Below are 20746 nucleotides of genomic sequence, written 5' to 3' on the forward strand. Positions count from 1 at the left end.
TTTAGAGTATGTCCACCACAACTTCCACTGATAATACTTGCCTGCAGTGTGGTGGCCACATACGGTGATTTTCTAATTCCATAATTTCTTTGTTAGTTGGAATTACACTGCAAAGAATTCTCCCCCATTCATTGATTTGTTCATTTATTTATATGAGTATGAACTCATAGATTCTTCTCTTATTCTGTGGGTTATGATTTTCTATATTTATTTATTTTATTGCTTAAGTGGAAAGTAACAGTTTAATCCCTACACAAAGAAGTCTTTAGCATGGGTGCCTAAACAGATTTGTAGTATAATGAATCATTTATCAAACATACTTTAGATTAAAGGTAAATTTTAACATGTAAGCTATTCTGTAATACGTTTGCAAAGCCTTTGTAATTCTATTTGAAAATATACTTTGATGTAACAAACTTTTTGCGTTATTATCAAAATGTCATGATTGCTTTTATATTGATATTCTTCAAGGGAATAGCTGATTTTCCCCCTAAAGATCATTACCCTATAATTGAAATGATTAAAAGTTTTGGTGATGCAATCTAAACATACTCATTCTAAAACCACTGAATCCTCCTAGCTCCTTCATCTTTGGCTTGTCTCTTGATCTTTAAATGTTACATATAGGTATCCCTATTCTTAGCATTTGTGGGCATCTGTGACTGACTCTCTTTTTGAGTGTGTCTCTTCTTGTACAATACTTGGTCAACAAATACCTTGCTATTCATTGTGTCTTTTCTCTTTGGAAGTCTTGCACTTCAGTCTATATATAGTCTCCCTGCCCCCTTACCTGCTGTTCTAGTTTTCGTTTTGTTTTAAATAGCATGCCCTGTGAAAAGGAAGTGATTCTGAAAAAGAGCCTTACTGTGTTTCAGAAGTTATATTGTTTTAATAACTTATTCATATATTTTGGACTGTTTAATATTTTTGTAAAAATGATTCCTGATGACCAAAAAAAGGTCAATCAGTAATGAAAAAAATGTACACTAGAAAAATATCCTGAAATTCACTAGCCAGGAATAACCATTGTTTATTGCATTTAATTGAAGAAACTAAGAAAATTGCTAATTTTTTCACTGAAGATTATAAATATACTTCATTTAGGATATTAATTCCTAAATAATCTCTGAAGTTGAGGGAGAAGAAAATAGAAAAATTCTGAAGGTGTGTTGTCATTTTTAAAATGAAAGTTGAAAAAAATAGAAAGCATTTGCGTTTCTCTTATATCACTATAATTGCAGCTGTTTACTTTTTTTTCTCTAAACATTTGTCCATTCCTGAATTTTTTTATTTCTTTGTTGGCTAGATTTAAGTTTGTGGGTGGTCTTTTCCCTGAGCTCTCATGGGCTTGATATCTTTCTGTTGCTTCTTTGTTTGAATGACATCTTGGCTGGATATAAATTTTTTACTGTCCGGTATTGAGTATTGCTAAGAAAGCAGATGTTCCTTGCATTATACAGGGCTTATTAGTCAGTTTTTGCTGCATAACAGTCTTTAATTTCAGTGGTTTATAACAACGAATAGTTCCTTTTCTTCTTCATGTCTTTAGAGGAGCTGGGACTCAGTTATTGTTGCCTTGGCTTGGCTCTAGGCTGTGGGTTCTCTGTTCTCCTGGAATCAGTGGCCTGCTCTTGTGGCAGTCAGGAGTAAGTCAGACTATGCAAGCACATGTTAGCCGCTGTTTCTGTCATTTCTGTTATCATTTCACTGATCAAGTCTTACGGCCAAGCCCAACATCAGTGGGGAAGGGAAATAAATATATTTTCTTTACTGTAAGGTGGCATGATAGAGGGAGTGAATGATGAATTAAAAACAGTAATTCATTCTGCCACTTCTCTTTTCATGCCTAGATCTCAGCTTGATTCTTTCTTAGTCCTTGAAGTTTAAGATTTAGAAAAAAGTTAAGAAATATTTCTGAGTATCTTGGGTACTTGAGTTCGTCTGTACAGGTTTAGTAGTACTTTGCCTCTTCTTACATCATTCAGTATACACTGTGGATTCATAAACATAATATTTTCTCATTGGTAGGAGAGAGTTGTCACCTTTGAATATCCTACACTTTTCTTCTGCATCCTTTTCATACCTCTGTCAATATGAATGCTTTTGACCTAGATGCTTTGTCAGTTAAGGTATTTTCAGTTGTAAATAACAGGAAATGCGATGTAAACTGGCTTAAACATCAAAGGAAATTGTGTGTGATGTAAGTGAAAAAAACCTGGCAAAACTTGATCCAGGTGCTCTGGCAGTTTGATCAGTAACTCAGCTCTGCTTCCTTCATTTTTGTTCCATTTTCATCAGGCTCATCCATCATAGTTGCAGAATTATTGTTTATAGGTCCTGGAGCCTATATGCTTTCGGGTTTGAATATAGAAGAGAAGAGAGAATCTGCTTCCCAGAGCTTCAGCGAAATCACATGCTGTTGAATCTGGCTGGCCCACAATGGAGTCACATGTTAAATTAAAACTTTTTCATTACAATATATGTAGTTATAAATGATATGTATTTACGAAAAGTATTGGATGCTATACAACATTGGCATGGCTTCCTTAAACAGGATACATTAAGGCTGAAATCTGAAGAGTGAATTAATTGGAGCTTGCTAGGAGAAAAGGTGAGGGTTATCATTACAAGCAGAAGCATTAATTAGTACAAAGGCCAAGAAGTCAGGAGAATTGTAAGTTACAAAATGGAAAGAAGGCTAGAGTAGGCCAGAGCGGAGAGGGTGGGGGGGATCAGGTCACTTTGATAATTCTGGACTTTATTCTAAGAACATTGTGATATCATGGATGAATTTTAAGCTGGGCAGAGGTGGCACAATCATACTTGTTTTTATTTACTTATTATTTTTTCTTTTGGTTGGGTTGGTTGCTGTGCGCGGGCTTTCTCTAGCTGCGGCGAGTGGGGGCTACTCTTTGTTGCCGTGCGCGGGCTTCTCATTGCAGTGGCTTCTCTTGTTGTGGAGCACGGGCTCTAGGTGCGTGGGCTCAGTAGTTGTGGCATGTGGGCTCTAGGGCGCGTGGGCTTCAGTAGTTGTGGCACGTGGGCCCTAGAGTGCGCAGGCCTCAGTAGTTGCGGCACATGGGCTCAGTAGTTGTGGCTCACTGGCTTAATTGCTCCGCGGCATGTGGGATCTTACCGGACCAGGGATCGAACCTGTGTCCCCTGCATTGGCAGGCAGATTCTTAACCACTGTGCCACCAGGGAAGTGTCCCATACTTGTTTTTAAAAGGTCACTCTGGCTTCAGAGTGGAGAATTGATGGGGGTGAGTGAAGTTACTGTCACTTGAGATAGGTAGGGAACACTGGAACATTATGAAACTGGAATGGGGGAGCAAGTCGTTAAGGTAACTACCACAGTTACTCAGTCACTTCTCTGTGACATACACTTTATATATGAATTGCGATTCTGCACAAATTACAGATTAGATGGTATTTTCCTCAGTTTCACAGATGAGAAAATTAAGGGTGTTTACAGTGACTTGCCCATGGCCACACTCAGATATGAATTCACATTGGTATGAATACATAAATCTGGCTCGTTTGGCCACACAGTGATGTCTCTTTTCATGAGTTGCTACGTTTGTTTCCTCTGAGCAGTGTGATTATAGGCCTCAGGTCTTTCAGCCCTGCTGGCTACTGCTAAGGAACCACTTTTACTGCGGAGAGAATTAAATAAGGCTGTTGACAGCATGACTGAAGTTACTTTTGTTCTTGGGCCTTGTGTATGTTTCCTTCGTGGGGTAGATCAGCATAAAATTACAGCACTGCACTTGTTCCTTTCCTTGAGAGCCGCCCGCAACCCCTGCTCCAACGCCAGTCTCCTGAGCATGGACAAAAAAATTAAAAGCTAAATTATCTCATGATAGTTATGTAATATTTTGAGGTGTTTTTGCTTCAGCTGCTTCAGGTGTCAGGACTTAACCCCATATTATATTTACTTGACTTTACATCAGTATGATCTCCTTAGTACCAGTGTTTTATCACTTATGAAGGTGATGCCTGTTCCTTCAAGTTATTCAGTTATTTTTATTTAATTATATCATTCTGGAGTTACTTCCCTTGAAGGTATATTCCTGCCATCATGGGCAGTGTAGCCTATTTTACTTCTCTGCCATTGCTTCATTATTCATAAAAATAAACACTGCAAGGATTCTCTGGTTTTTTTTCTTTTTATAAGTATATTCTTTTAATTAATTTATTTATTTTTTTATATTTATTTTTGGCTGTGTTGGGTCTTTGTTTCTGTGCGAGGGCTTTCTCTAGTTGCGGCAAGCAGGGGCCACTCTTCATCGCGGTGCGCGGGCCTCTCACTATCGTGGCCTCTCTTGTGGCGGAGCACAGGCTCCAGACGCACAGGCTCAGTAGTTGTGGCTCACGGGCCTAGTTGCTCCACGGCATGTGGGATCTTCCCAGACCAGGGCTCGAACCCGTGTCCTCTGCATTAGCAGGCAGATTCTCAACCACTGCGCCACCAGGGAAGCCCGATTCTTTGGTTTTTTATGTTTTCTTGAAATCAAATCTATATTATTGTTTTAAACAGTATAGTGTTCTGTGTATCTTGTGGGTTTTTCGAAACTTTATTTCCTTCAAAGGAAAATTACACCGGCTTTGCAAGGAAAATATGATGGTGTCTGTATCTCTGTTACCACATCTTTTCACCAGATGTACATGTGTGCCATTTGCTTTCATTTTTATGGGTTTTACTGTAAGGAGTTTTTTTTTGTTTTGGTTTGGTTGAGTTGGGATTTTCTTGTTTGTTTTTTTGGCTTTTTGTTTGTTTGGTTTTGTTTTTGGTTCTAGGTACTAAGCCCTAGAAGAGATTGTTTCTTTCTCTCTGACCTAAAGTACTTTATATATACAAGCCTGTGTTCTCGATTCTATAATTCCAAAATCCAAAATGCTTGAAAAAGTTTTTTAGTCTTTTGGTACCAAACCTTATTTGTCAACAACACCTTCTCTTGAAACTGACATGAAACTATATGTAGTCTTTGTTTTTCCCACTTAGTGTGAATATTCATGTGTTTCACTGCGTTTGGTTATGGGATTGCTGCCCCTAATCTCTCTGGTGATATTACATAGTATATGGCATATCATGTTGCCTTTCTAAAATCCAAACAGATTTTTATGTCTGAAACATTTGGCCTTAAGTGTTTGGGGTCAGGGATTGTGGACTTATGTCTGTATTGGTAGCACTGGTTACAGGTGCTTGTGGCAGTTTATTCCCTTGTCTGTCTTTCCCATTAGACTTTGAACTAAGAAAGCTTTCCTCTTTGGCCCCACAGACCCTAGTTTATTGTGTACTTAGTAAACAGTACTAAACAGAGTTGGTACTTAATATTGAAATTGAATACCAAAAATTGGGGCAAAGCTTTACCCAGATAGGTTATTGAACTACAGATTATAGCATGTTTTCTTTTCACTTGATTATATGTTCTTTTTAAACAGTCTCTTTCCTGTTCTGCTTCTCTTTTCTTTCTTCTTACTGGAATCTTGACTTCACCACTGACTAATCACTGTGTGATCTTGAACAGCTTACTTAACACCTCAATACATTCGTTTGTTCATTTGTAAAAATGGTGTCATAATTTTGCTTACCTCGAAGGATTGTTGTGAGGGCTAACCAGAATGCTTCCTGGAATTTAGCACTCCTTTTGCTGTTAATGTTGCTGTTATTGATTCATATCCTGTTGGTTACCTTACTAACATATGGTGAACCATCCTCTTATTGACTTTGAGGTCATTTTTAGTGTTTTGACGCTTTTAACAATGCTGGAGTTAATCCTTGCATAGATGTCCATAAGTCTTTGTGGCCTTATTTTTGTAAGATAGATTGAAGTGGGATTGTTGCATCAGTGGCCCCTAATATTTTTAATTTTAGTGGGTATTTGCATGTTACTTTCTTAAGGCAGAATTGAGAAATGGGGGGGTAGGGTAGCAGTTTTCAGTCCCACCAACAGTCTATATAAGAGTGCTCATTTTCCCATAACCTTACCAGCAATGGATTTTATCAATTCATTTTAAAAAAGTAATTATATACTCACGGGAAATTATAAAAATAGTCCCATGGATACCTCACCCCGCTTCCTCCAGTGGTAATGTCTTATATAACTACAGTACAATATCAAAACCAGGAAACTGACCTTAGTACAGAACTGCTAACAAAGACCTGAATATATTTGATTTTTTCGAGTCTGACCAATGGTGTCTCGGTTTCATTTGTTTTCCTTTAACCACTGTAAGGTTTGGGCAGCTTTTCATGTATTCTGTTGGACATTTATATTGCATTTTCATATCCTTTATCCATTTTTTCTAATTGGTTGTTTGTATTTTCCTAGAAAGCTCTTTTAGGTATGCTTGGTATAGTTTTGTTGATGATTTTTTTTCCTGTACAGAAATTTTTATTTTTATTTAGTTATTAAGGTTTTCTTTTGTGGTTTGAGGGTTTTTCTCTCTTATGTAGAAAGGTTGCTCTATCCTGTAGGTTATACTGTTTTCCTTCTACTCTTTATATTTTGGCCTTTAATCCATTTGGAATATGTTTTTATATAAGCTGTGAGAATTAAATAATTATTTAATTATTAAATAAACTATTTTATTTAGGACTCTCTCGGTTGCTTGTGACTTAAAACCTCAACAAAATTCCAAAGGTGGGACTGTTTTAAGGCAAGGCTGGGTACAGTGGCATAACTAATATTACTAAAAAAAATGTTGCTGTTTTCCTCTTTTCTCAGCTCTGCCTTTTTGGGTGTTGAATTTTCCTCTATAATCCTTACCTAGCCTAGCCCTTCCTTTCTCTGTCCTTTGTGTTGTTCCACCCAAATTCCAGATACTCCCCTCATGGTCCTATGACTGAAAGTCTTAGGTATTATTTTCTCATACTGCTCAGGGGAAGAGAAAGATTCTCACCACAGGTGACCATGTCATAACTCAGTCTTCTTCTTGCTACACAGAAATAGTACCTTTTACATTTATTGTGATCTGTTTCTATATTTTCTATTTTGTTCCACCAGCAGTCTGTAAGAGTGAACATTTGCCTATTTATCCTGTCCCAGAAACACATTGCTTCAATAAAACTCTAATTCAATTATTATTATTCAATAATTATTCAATTCAGTAATTCATTATTCACTAATATTCTAATAATGTTCTTAGAGTACATTTTAATATCTTCTTAAGCAAGTCTCTCATCATTTATTTCCCAGAAATTTCTTGGCAATTTTTATATGTTTATTTGATACAAACTTGGGGGTTTTGACTAGAATTGCATTATGTGTATTTTTTTTTTTAAGATCTCTTTTTCTTTGTTTTTGTTTTTGTTTTTTTTTTAATTAATTAATTAATTAATTAATTATTTTTGGCCGTGTTGGGTCTTCGTTTCTGTGCGAGGGCTTTCTCTAGTTGTGGCAAGCGGGGACCACTCTTCATTGCGGTGCGTGGGCCTCTCACTATCGTGGCCTCTCTTGTTGCGGAGCATAGGCTCCAGACGCGCAGGCGCAGTAATTGTGGCTCACGGGCCTAGTTGCTCCGCGGCATGTGGGATCTTCCCAGACCAGGGCTCGAACCCGTGTCCCCTGCATTAGCAGGCACATTCTCAACCACTGACTGTGCCACCAGGGAAGCCCCCATTATGTGTATTTTTAACATGGAAATATCTAAATTAGATAAACATAACTGAAAATCAGCCTGGAGATGCTCAATGTTTTTCTTTTTCTTTTAAATTAATTAATTAATTAATTTTTATTTTTGCCTGCGTTGGGTCTTCGTTGCTGTGCGTGGGCTCTCTCTAGTTGTGGTGAGAGGGGCGTACTCTTTGTTGTGGGGCACAGGCTTCTCATTGCGGTGGCTTTTGTTGTTGCAGAGCACGGGCTCTAGGCAAGCAGGCTTCAGTAGTTGTGGCTTGCGGGCTCTAGAGTGCAGGCTCAGTAGTTGTGGCACACGGGCTTAGTTGCTCCGTGACATGTGGGATCTTCCCGGACCAGGGCTCAAACCCGTGTCCCCTGCATTGGCAGGCAGATTCTTAACCACTGCGCCACCAGGGAAGTCCCTCTTTTTTTGAAAAAAACATATTTTATTTATTTACTTATTTGATTGGCCCGGGTCTTAGTTGCATCAGGCAAGCTCCTTAGTTGCAGCTCATGGGCTCCTTAGTTGTGGCATGCAAACTCTTAGTTATGGCATGCATGTGGGATCTAGTTCCCTGACCAGGGATCAAACCCAGGCCCCCTGCACTGGGAGCGCGGAGTCTTAACCACTGTGCCACCAGGGAAGTCTCTTCATCATCTCCTCATCATTTTCTTTAACAAAAGGTTTTCCTTTATTTTCTTTGTTGTCCTCCATCTTTTCACTTTATTTTATTTTATTTTATTTTATTTATTTACTTATTTATTTATTTATGGCTGCGTTGGGTCTTCATTGCTATTAGCAGGCTTTTTCTAGCTGCAGCGAGTGTGGAGCACGGGCTCTAGGTGCGTGGGCTTCAGTAGTTGTGGCACGCAGGCTCAGTAGTTGTGGCACGCAGGCTCAGTAGTTGTGGCTCGCGGGCTCTAGAGTGCAGGCTCAGTAGTTGTGGTGCACGGGCTTAGTTGCTTCGCGGCATGTGGGATCTTCCCGGACAGGGCTCGAACCAGTGTCCCCTGCATTGGCAGGCGGATTCTTAACCACTGCGCCACGAGGGAAGTCCCCATCTTTTCAGTTTTTGACCCTCAACAACTTCACAGTACCAAAAGACAGTGGTCCTGCTCTCTCCCACAGAGAACTCTTATCTTTAGATACCCAAGATATCTAGCAGCCTCTTCCAGAAGGCTTCTTTGGGTTATTGAGTACTACCAGCAGAGGACTGAGAAGGGAGATATGGAAATGTGCAAATAAGTTGCCTTATCCCTCAGATATTGTGAGTTGTTTTTTTTTTTTTTAATTTAAGAATGCCACATATCTCCATTTATATTACTATAGGAAAATGAAGTTGATTACAATTAGAAAGGAAAATGATATATGTATATTTTCTACAGATAATTTATTATATACCTAAAACTGTAGAAAATATGATAAATGTATATTAGAATTAGTAAACTTTTAACCAGGTTTCTACATAGAAGATGAATATTCCAAAGCCTGCTTTATGTCTTTTTAAGTGATCTCATGATAGGTCTAAATACAAGAGACTATCGTAATATAGATAACTATGGAATCATTATATTTTACACCTGACACTAATACAATGTTATATGTCAATTATATCTCAATTTAAAAAAAGAGAGCATGGAAATGTGTTCGTTCCATAACTCAGATTCATTCAGTCTGGTGCAGCAGTATGCAGGGAGATTAATATTGTTTGTTTCTGTGTGTGTTTTCTTTTTCTTCCCTGTTTTACTTCTGGACATTTAAGGCTTGTGCTAAATGAAATAGATTAAAAAAATTTTTTTTCAGCTTTATTGAGGTGTATTAACAAATAAAATTGTAAGTGAAATAGAATCTTTAGAGAATATATTTGTGATACTTCTGTGAGAGAAATTTGTCTTGACTGAAATGTTAGATGCTGAATTGGGATTAAGAAAATTATAGAATTATTTTTTCTTTAGATATCTGGGAAGGAGTTTTACATCCATTTTCTCCATGGCAGCCTTTCTAGATTTATAGACTTTTTATAGTTTATAAAATGTGTTTATGTCAAATGAGTGTTGATTTGTTAATTTTATCTTAATTCAGTGTTACATAGGATATTCAGAGACAGAAACTAATCATTGTGTTCTCTCTCTCTCTCTTTTTTTTTTTTTTTTTTTTTTTGGCAGTGGAACTTCCCCTCTTGCATGCCTGAATGCAATGCTGCACACAAACTCCCGAGGTGAAGAGGGCATCTTCTACAAGGTTCCAGGTAGAATGGGAGTGTATACTTTGAAGGTAAATATATTTGTTAGGGAGTCATTTTAAAAGTGAAAACAGGAAGTAACTACATGTAGTAAATAATACTTGCATCATAGAGACAGAATTCTGTTCTTGAAAAGCTTACTTTCAGGAAGAGGTAAAATTTTCAATCCCGTATCCAATACATTTTTTTTTTTTAATTAATCTGTAACCATCTGTAGGTAGATTGGAGAAGTAACTTCATTTTTCATTCTTTGCCATAGTATTATTTTGAAAGGATGAAATGAAAATGACTTCCAGTGACTTTTAAAGGGCGTCACATATTTAAATAATAATGAGTGTTACTGTGGAGCATACAGCCTTGATGCTTTATATTACTTTCTGATTTAATTCTCCATTACAATTCAAAGTTGTGGTTATAATTCCTTTATTATGATAGAGAAAGCCGAAGTTCAGAAGATTGGATTTTCTTGCTCAGGGTTGGCCAGATAGTATCAGAACCAGAATATGAATCCATATCTGACTGAATTCCCATGTTCTTTTACCGTAACAGGCTTGCTAAGTTCTAATTTCTGCACTAAAAAGGGACCTTGACTTATCAGTGTCCTTTCAGTTACAAACAGAAAAACCAACTCAAATGAGCTTGAGTGAAACAGAGAATTTATTAGTTCACGTAACTGAAAATTCTAGGGAAACTCAGCCTGAATTTAGGAGCTCAAATGATTGTCATCAGGGATGGGTCCCTCCGCTTTCTTTTGGCTTCATTCTCAGGCAGGCCTTCTCCTCATCATACATGACTTCACTTCCAACCCCCACTCTGCAAGCTGTAAGTCTGGAGAGAAGGAGTCTCAGGAACTGAAGCAGGAGCCCTTTAGTTAGTTCTGATGTGGCTTAATTGGTTTGGCTTGGCCCATGTGCCTATACCAGAATGATCACCATTGCCAAACATATGGAGTCTTCTGATTGGCCACTCTTAAGTTCATTATCACCCTTGATGTGAAAGTGTGGTTAAACCCTCTCAAGCCAGATGAATTGAGGCAAGGGTTGTTTCTCAAAGGAAATTTATCAGCAGAAGGAGAGTTAATGCTTGGCAATCAATGACTATGTCCATGTATATGTGGGACTCTGTCCCCTCTTACCTTTTTAGTTTTGGCTGTAGTCATCACTGTGCTCACTGGTTGTGTGTAGCCCACTAACATTAAAAAGATCTAACTTACCCATAATACCTCCTTTTAAAACACCTTGTTGAACTTCACAGGGTTACAGGGATCTAGTCCCACATAGAGCTTTCTGTGTTTCTTTTAGGTTTTAGTTGTTCTAGACCTTCTATATTGTTAATAACACTTATTAAATGCCTATTCTATACCTGACACTGTAGAGGCTATAAAGAAGGATAAACTATGGTCCCTGATCTCTTGAAGCTCACATAGTTACTGAAATAATTGCATGCTCACAAAACATACTGTGCTGTAAAGTACTGTGAGAGCATAGAGAAATAAAGATTAACCTTGAATAAAGGGATCTGGAAGTTTTAGTTTGTTTTTCTGTTGTTTTAAAGTTGTAAAATTTGAGTTGAACTTTGGCAGATGAATAATGGAAGGAAGGGCCTTCCAGGACAAGGGAATAGCTTAAGCAAAGGCACAGATAAAAGGATTCAGAATGGATTTGAAAGTAAATTGGAGTGGTTAGACCATAATCTGTGTGTGGTCTAGTGTGGTAAGGAGTCAGGATGGGGTAAATGTTAGGTGAAGACCAAACTTTGGAGGCTTTTGAAAACCTGACTGAGCGGTTAAGAGAGAGAAGGAGGGAGGGTAGGTATGTGTTGAGGAAACGGCAGAGGTTTTTTTGGAGAATAGCGTGATCAGATCATGTTTAGGAAGATAATTCATGTAGGATACACTTAAGAGTAAAGCAAGAAAATTTGTCAAAAGGATGGTTATGATTGTTTGGAAGAGATAATTGGCCTAAACTGTGAGAGTGGTGAAAGAGATGGAGGCAAGGAACATTAGAGAAATAAAACGTAAACTATTTGGAGTGGGTAAAAGAAGGGGTGCAGTGATTCTAAGATTTGGGGCATGAGTTGATCCTGGAGGGATCACAAGTTTAAGAAGACAGTTATATTTGTATTTAAAGTACTTGTTGAACTTACAGATCAAGAGGTCTTGTTTGCAACTAACTCTATAAAAGTTTCCTGTATTTTGAAGGAAAGGATAGAAAAATAAAGGATATGTATTTTAAGAAAGTGTGAAATGGCACTGGAGTATAAACATAAGTGGAAAAAAACAGTTCCTTATTAGATCAGAGGTTACTATCTTGACTATAATGTTGTGAGTACTAGTTATAGGTAGGAGGGTCATGTGTCAGAATTACTTTTTATCTGATTATAAAAACAAATTATGTGGGAAAACAAAAAATATATTGAGAAGAAAAAAGAATCATCCATAGTTTTATAACTCAGAAATAACATTCACTAATGTGTTTATTTATATGTATATATTTTACATACTACATAGATACATAGTAGCTAATATTTATTGAGCTCTTATCATATGCCAGGCCTTGTTCTAAGCATTTTATATTTATTAACTCATTTAATTTCAGAATGATCTTTTAAGGTAGGTACTGTCACCCCATCTTATAGACAGGGAAACTGAGGCATAAGAGTTTAAGACTTTGACCAAGGCTGCATAATTAAGAGAAGATAAAGCCAGAATTCAAACCCCCAAAGTCTTAATTTCCTAGTTCTTGATCTTACAACTACCCTGTTATATCTCTCACATACTATGGCTGACACAGGTGTCCTTTCCGATTAGCATTCTCACTATCCAGTGCAGAAACCAAAGATTCATGTGTTGTTTTTTTTTTTTTTTTAAACCATTCCTTTTGTGTTTGACTCTTGCTACTTACTAACCAATTTTTGGAACCAGTTAGATTCAAATAATGCACTATCACTTGCTATCCAGACTCTTAACTGAATTTACAGTACATAGTGGTACTTACATACACACAAATATATATATATATTACATTGCATGATGGGTGTACATACATTTTAAAAAATTGTTATTATATAGATCTTATCCTGAAAATTTCATCATTTACCTGGATTTATATATACCAAGTTTTTTGTCTAATTTAAGCCTCTGTGTTGTGCCTGCATAAGATTGTCATGTATAATTTTATCTTTGAGTATGGATGGAAGCATTAACTAATTTGACCCAAAGAAGAGAGATGACAGGAATTCAGAAATTATTGCTGGTTCTGCTACTGAATCTTATAATACTAAAAATTAATCAGCACAATTAAAAGTCACAGCAATGCATATCAGAAATTTAATTCCTATTTGCTGAAATGGTAATGATTAATCCTAATTGGATGCCTGCATTTTCAGAAAGATGTGCCGGATGGGGTGAAAGAGCTATCAGAAGGTTCAGAAGAAAGCAGTGATGGTCAGTCAGATTCCCAGAGTTCTGAGAACAGCAGCAGCAGCAGTGATGGTGGCAGCAACAAGGAGGGAAAAAAGAGCAGGTGGAAAAGGAAAGGTAAATCCACCTGATCCCTCGATACACTACTGAATGCTGTAGGACAAATGCCCTTGTTAATAGTTCCTCTTTTTCTAGACCCCACTTCAGTTAAGTCTCTTTCCCTTACCAGTTAGATCAGTACTGTCCCGTGGAATTTCCTGCAGTGATGGAAGTGTTCTGCATCTATGCTGTCCAACTCAACAAAGTAGCCACTAGTTACTTGTGTCTTTTGAGCACTTGAAATATAGCTAGTGTGACAGAGGAACTGAATTTGTAATTTTATTTTAACTAAAATTTAAATAGCTACATGTGGCTAGTGGCCATCACATTGGATAACATGGCTCTGGGTTTTACCTGGGTTTATTTTTAGCTCTTGGCTGCCCGTAGCCTTTTTTAGGATGCTCTTATTTTATTTACCTCTCTAATGCTCTCTTTTAAAATTTGAGGACTTAATTGCTCTAAGAACTCTCTCCTTACTAGGAAAATAATGCTTTTCATTTCTACTAGCAAAGACTAAATTTAGTCTGCTGGTCTTTGCTCTCATCTCCTGCTTGGTTTCTGCTTCATAGCTTACCCAAAAACTTTCTTTAGGGAATAATATCTTTGTTGCCGCAGCTTCCCTGGGATTAATTTTCCAGTTAAGGATACATTTTATTACCTCTTCTTCTAATTATTTGTAGCTTCTTGTCAAGAGTCTTTTTGAAGAGGGGAAATCGTTTTTACCCCAATATTGATAAATTTAGCCATACATGGTGGGACAGATTTTAAGCCAGCTCATGCTGGTTCCTTTATAAGGACTGATATAGTGATATTCCAGAGCAATACAGACATCCAAGAGTTTCCCTAGCTTGGATGACCTCTTACGTTTGAGTCATAGGTGAGTTGCCTTTGGATCTAGAAGTTAGAGTGATGCTTGTTGGAATACTTGACTCATTAATTTTAAGTACCTCTAGAACTATTGATTTTGAACTATAACAGAAAAATCATCTGCTTTATTATCATTTCTGTGTTAATGTGTGCTACTCCTGGAGAAAATTCAGGTTAATTGGTGGCATTATCTGTGCTCTCTCATACAGCTACTACACTTGCAAGTTGCGCAAATTTTGAAACCAGAGGATCCTAGCTTTAAGATCACAACCAGTTAGAGAGCAGCTGAGACATCATGTGTTAGGAACAAATGGAATAAAGGCAAGGCAAGGCAAGGTTGGGACCTGTGACCAATATTCTTGATATGTGTTTTTTTAAAGTAATCCCTGTCAGTAGTGAAAGGAGATGTGTCCAGGACTTTATGTTTCTCAGAGTCTACTAAAGACCTTTTCTTTTTTTTTTGGAAGGATAGAGCCAAAAGTATTAAGGGCTCTGTCTCTCCTCTGCTTCTCCCCAGTTTAAATTTTTCTTTTTAAGTTTGGGAATTGTTGATCTAGGATTAGGAACCAAGCCAAGTCATCAGGCAAGAGAGACAGCTAGATTCATAATTTCTGGATGTGGCTGGAAACAGGGAACTCAGTACTAAAGGAGGTCGGACTAGTAAACTGGGAACAAAACCTTGGTTGTGGAGGTCTTTGCTTTTCAGTAGCTCATATGCTGCAGTGGCTGTTTTTTTTCGTTTTTTTTGTTTTTTTAACATCTTTATTGGAGTATAGTTGCTTTACAATGGTGTGTCAGTTTCTGCTTTATAACTGCAGTGGCTGTTTGAAGTAGTGGTTGTTTCATGGTTGTGAAAGGCTCTCTCTAAGGTAAATGTCTTGTGATACAGGAGGATTTAAAATAACAGTAGAACCCCATTGTCCGTAGCTTAATGGGTAGATTAAAATAGCATAACCTCGCCCCACACTCGGCATAATAATAGAAGATATTAACAGCAAGGTAATAGCAAATTCAAAATGGTGGTCCACATAAATTATTTTTGAACTGCCTCTGATTCATTCTTCTTCTAGAAATTGTCACAATATTACTTAGCCTCAGTTTACGTAAGATGAGATGTTCAGTAAAGATCTTTTCTGATTGTAGCCGATTAAACTGAGTATAGAATGGCCTTTATGTGGTGTTTGGAAGGTGGAGATGAGAGGTGCACATGATGGCATATGGACATGCTAACTACTCTAGCAGCTCTGATAGTCTTCAGAAATGGATGAATGCTGAGCGAGCAATAATGAAGAATGATTTCGTCTCTCATAGGATGTGCTTCTCTCATTCATGGGTCATGCATATGACATAGGCATAGAAATATAAAATTTTAGGTTTATATTATATATTTATGAATGTTTTTGTAGTCCAATGCAAGTTAAAGTGGAAAACTTGTAGTTAGCAGTGATAGTAGCAGCATGCTGCACAACAGTTCTAAGGCAGTTGCAGTTATTAATAAAGGTAAAACAAACTAAATGTGCCTATTGCTTTTTCTTATTTAGGGCTTTTACTCTCAGTCTGACATCACTTTATTTCAAATGCATTGTAAGACAGGAAGAACACTGAGATAGTATCAAAACCCACTTCCTTTTATGTACAAAAATAAAGAGCTCTGACAGCAAAACTGATACTTCTAGTTGGAAATCGATAGAAACTCTCCTGATATAGGTATACCTTTTAGCCAGATAGGAACAGAGAACAGAACTTTGAAATTCAGTCCAATGTTAACACTAGTTTATTGATTTCTGTGTAAGGTGGAAGAACTTAGAAGTTTGTAGTTCTGGTTCCTAATTTTCAGACAGGAAACATTGTTCAGAGACGAGCTTTTTGGAATTCCAATCCAAGGTAAGATGGAATAACGCCAGAAAAATGATTAAAATCAACTTTTCTGTTGCTTTTTTGTAGGACTGTAGCTAAGTGAAGTCTCTGCCTTTTCCCTAAAATATAAATACTGCAGCATGGAGCAACTACAAAAGCATTATTTTTATCTTATGAAAAAAGTTCTGTTAAATTTTGGTCTGCTTTCAAAATGTCAAGAAAAAAATTAAGTGAAATATGCTTTTTCACTTATAAGGTGTTACTAATTCTTTCCAGGAACATGAGCTCATTTTAATTTTACTGCTTCAGGAATTTGATACATAGTGTGTTTGGAGTTACTTAAAATACCGTAGACCTGTCTGCCCTCTAACAGCATTTATATATGTGTTAAGTTACTGAATAGTGATGATTTTATATATATATAGAAATGTCACCTTTAAAAAGTATACTGGAGAGAAAAACTCCTTTGGGCAAAGTTAATAACTTACATGGTGAAAGACCTTTGGGAGAGATGCTCTCTTCTCTCCTGGGGTGATTAGTGTCTGAGTTGGAGGTTTTAGCTTTGTCATGTATTAAAGACAGTTACACTACTAGGACTTGGATAGTTAGGGTACCCAGAAGCAAGGGAAGGTGTTCAGGTATGGCCTCTTCATCTTTGGTTAGGGGACTGTTTGAATATAATCAGGAGCCACAGCCTGCTCAGTTTGGAGTAGACTGTACTTGGTGTGAGGAGAAGGGATTTATAAATTTATTTATTTATTTTTGGCCGTGTTGGGTCTTCGTTTCTGTGCGAGGGCTTTCTCTAGCTGTGGTGAGCGGGGGCCATCCTTCATCGCGGTGCGCGGGTCTCTCACTATCACGGCCTCTCCTGTTGCGGAGCACAGGCTCCAGACGCGTAGGCTCAGTAGTTGTGGCTCACGGGCGTAGTCGCTCCGCGGCATGTGGGATCTTCCCAGACCAGGGCTCGAACCCGTGTCCCCTGCATTAGTAGGCAGATTCTCAACCACTGCGCCACCAGGGAAGCCCAGGAGAAGGGATTTAGAACTAAAACGGTCTGTTACTTCTGGAAATGAAATTCCTCTAAAGAAAGACTACTGTGAAAATAAAACTCTCCCTTAAGAGAAGGATTGCTGTTTTTGACCATGCACTCTTTCAACTATTAATCCTTCAACTATATAAAGCTCAATTTCAATTTTGATATTACTGCTCCATTATTTCTGTTAGTCTCTCTCATACTTCAGAGGGGCCCATTGAATGTCTTCAGGAGAAACTAAAATGCTAAGTCAGAGATTATTTACTAAACCTTTTAATTCAAATGCATCTAATATGAATAGTCCATTACCCTTTTGACCTTGTTCAATATGATAATCATTTGTTGAAATGGAAAATTCCCAATGCTATAATATATCTGAAAAATGGTACCTTCTGATCTTATACTCAGGGGATGGTACATATGTATCCAACAGCCTGAAACTACTTCCAGTAAACTGTGTAAAACTGGCTTTAATAAGCCTCAGTTCTAAAATTTGTTTCAAATATTTTTCTGAAAACACTTAAATTTGAGTTTAAAAAGATCTCTCTACTAGGTTGCTGTTTGGTTTTTGTGTGTGACATTTTTGGTTTTTTAAATCAAATAATGAGTGCTTTTGATCAGAACTTGTTAACCTTTTGTTATGTCTGTATGTTTATATGAAAGCAAGCATTTTTATTTCTAATCAGGTACTAAATAAGTTCTTAAATGAGTGCTTTTGACTCTGTTGTGCCGTCCACATTGGAGGACTAGTAGTTCAGGATATAATCTTGAGAAGTGTTGTTTAAGCAGTTAGTTTATTTGCAGAACCAAAGAGTTTTAAACTCTTTGTTTTTCAAGATTTTTTGGTTCTTTTGGCTCATCTCATTTCCATGTAAATTTTAGAATCAGCTAGTCAGTTTTCACATGCCCCCGCTCCCATTAACCTGCTAGGATTTTGATCGGGATTGCATTAAAACTGTATGTCAGTCTGGGCTCTGTTGCATGTTTACATTAAGCCTTTCAATCTATGAAAGTGATATTACTGCATTTTCTGCAGTCTTCTTTCATTAATATATAATTTTCTTTGTAGAGGTCTTGTACATCTTTTATTAGATTTATTCTTTGACATTTTTTATTCTATTATAAATGGATTTAAAATTTTTTCATTTCATGATTGCTTATTGCTAATACATAAAAATACATACAAGGACTTCCCTGGCGGTCCAGTGGTTAGGACGCCACACTTCCACTGCAGAGGGCATGGGTTCAGTTTCTGGTCGGGGAACTAAGATCCCACAAGCTGTGTGATGTGGGCAAAAAAACAAAAAAATACATATAGTTAATTTTTATAAATTGATTGTCAATGTCTGTGAAGGGTCTAGGATTCTGTCCTTTTTGTAAGCTAACAAGTTAGCTTTATATTGGTTCATGCATGTTGACAGAAGATGCAAGACTCCTGGGTCAGAGAAAAAGGACTTTATTACAGCATAGCAAGCAGTATGAACATGGCATATTTGTTGTGTTGGTTCCTCTTTATCTCCAAGTCTTCCATGGTTGATGAGATAATGGGCCCAGGTGCATGCTACTCATGCTGTCGGTTTGTATCTTAGCCAAGGAACACTGAGGTTGAGGAGTTCAATTCCTCCTTCCCTCCCTCCCTCTCTCCCTCCCTTCCTCCCCTCCATTTTTATTGAGATACAATTGACATACAACATTGTATAAGTTTAAGGTGTACAGCATAATGATTTGACTCACATATGTCATGAAATGATGACCACAGTAAGTTTAGTGAACATCCATCATCTCATGTATTGAAATAGATACAAAATTAAAGAAATTAAAAAAAAATTTTTTTCCTTGTGATGAGAACTTTTAGGGTGTACTTTCTTAACTTTCATATATAACATACAGTGGTATTAATTGTATTTATCATGTTGTACATTACATCCCTAGTACTTATTTATCTTCTAACTGGAAGTTTGTACCTTCATCAGTCCCCACAACCTCCCCACCTCTGGTAATCACAAATCTGATCATTTTTTCTATGAGTTTGTTTTTGAAGTATAGTTGACCTACAACACTGTGTCAGTTCCTGGTACAAAACATAGTGATTCCGTATTTCTATATTTCAGAATGATAACCATGATAAGTCGAGTTGTCCTCTGTCACCACACAAAGATATTACACCATTATTGACTATATTCCCCATAGGGTAGGATACATTACATGCCTGTGGCTCATTTATTTGGTAACAAAGTTTGTACCTCTTAATCTGCCTCACCTGTTTCTTTCTTCCCCTCACCACCATTCTCCCCTCTGGCAGCCACCTGTTTGTTCTCCATATCTGTGGGTCTGTTTCTGGGTTTGTTTGGGGTTTTTTTTGGCCACAATGCACAGCTTACAGGATCTTAGTTCCCTGACCAGGGATTGAACTTGGGCCATGGCAGTGAAAGTGCCAAGTCCTAACCATTGGACTGCCAAAGAGTTCCCATTCTGTTTCTGTTTAGTTTTGGTTGTTCATTTGTTTTGTTTTTTAGGTTCCACATATAAGTGAAATCATACAGTATTTGTCTTTGTTATTCTGGCTTCATTTAGTATAATATGCTCTCTGGATCCATCATTGTTGCCACACATGGTGACAAGATTTCATTCTTTTTTATTGCTGAGTAATGTGCCACGTTGTGTGTGTGTGTGTGTGCATGTGCTGTGTGTTTGTATGTACATGCATACATACATAGCACATCTTCTTTATCCATTCATCTGTTGGTGGGCACTTAGATTGCTTCCATATCTTGGCTGTTATAAATAATGCTGCAGTGAACATAGGGGTGCATATATCTTTCCTGATTACATTTTTGTTTTGTTTGGATAAATACCCAGGAGTGGAACTGCTGGATCATGTGGTAGTTCTATTTTTAATTTTTTGAGGAATCTTTGTTCTGTTTTTTCCATAGTGGCTGCACCAATTTACATTCCCACCAACAGTACATGAGGGTTCCCTTTTCTCCCCATCCTCGCCAGCCCTTGTTATTTGTTGTCTTTTTGATGATAGCTGTTCTGACAAGTGAGAGGTGATATCTCATTATGGTTTTGATTTGCATATCTCTGATGATTAGTCATGTTGAGCATCTTTCCATGTGCCTGTTGGCCAACTCTGTGTCTCCTTTCAGGGCTTTTAAATAGTAAGTGGAAGCAAGCCTACTTTGGGAAGAGTTAACTGCCTTCTCTCAGAGTTGCTGACTGTAAATACAGCATTCAGGGACTTGCATTCTTGCCATACCCAGCAAGTACTTGGAGCAACACTGAGGGCCCGTGGTGGATTGCCTCTCCCAACATTGATATTGTATCCAGCAACATTTCTAAATTATTTTCTAATCTAATGGTTTATATATAGGTTTATTCTTAGGATTGTCCACATATACAAACGTGTGATTTATGAGTAGTGGCAGTTTTATTTTTTTGCCATGTTATACTGGCTAGGGCTGCCAGTAAAGAGTGACATAGGAGTGGTAACATCAATCATCCTTTTCATTCTCTATATTTATAACGTAAAGTTTTGAATATTATGCCATTTTAAGAATGATGTTGACTATAATAGGTTATTGTAGACACTCTTTATTAGATG

The 20746-nt window shown here is 37.4% G+C and overlaps 1 protein-coding gene and 1 long non-coding RNA gene across 3 annotated transcripts in view; one reads left to right on the forward strand and one right to left on the reverse strand.

The window, feature by feature from the left end:
- The window catches only part of ASXL2 (ASXL transcriptional regulator 2), a 138622-nt gene that overhangs the window by 69362 nt on the left and 48514 nt on the right, over positions 1-20746 (forward strand). For both annotated transcript variants that reach the window (XM_082356866.1, XM_082356867.1), the window contains 2 exons: positions 9789-9897; positions 13253-13403. In XM_082356866.1, coding sequence (XP_082212992.1) covers positions 9789-9897; positions 13253-13403 — 260 coding nt within the window. The remainder of the gene's footprint in view (positions 1-9788; positions 9898-13252; positions 13404-20746) is intronic.
- The window catches only part of LOC309611905, a 348213-nt gene that overhangs the window by 64967 nt on the left and 262500 nt on the right, over positions 1-20746 (reverse strand). The gene's annotated exons all lie outside the window — the stretch shown is intronic.

Source organism: Balaenoptera borealis (assembly GCF_965194805.1).
Source record: "Balaenoptera borealis genome assembly, chromosome: 15".
Lineage (NCBI taxonomy): Eukaryota > Metazoa > Chordata > Mammalia > Artiodactyla > Balaenopteridae > Balaenoptera > Balaenoptera borealis.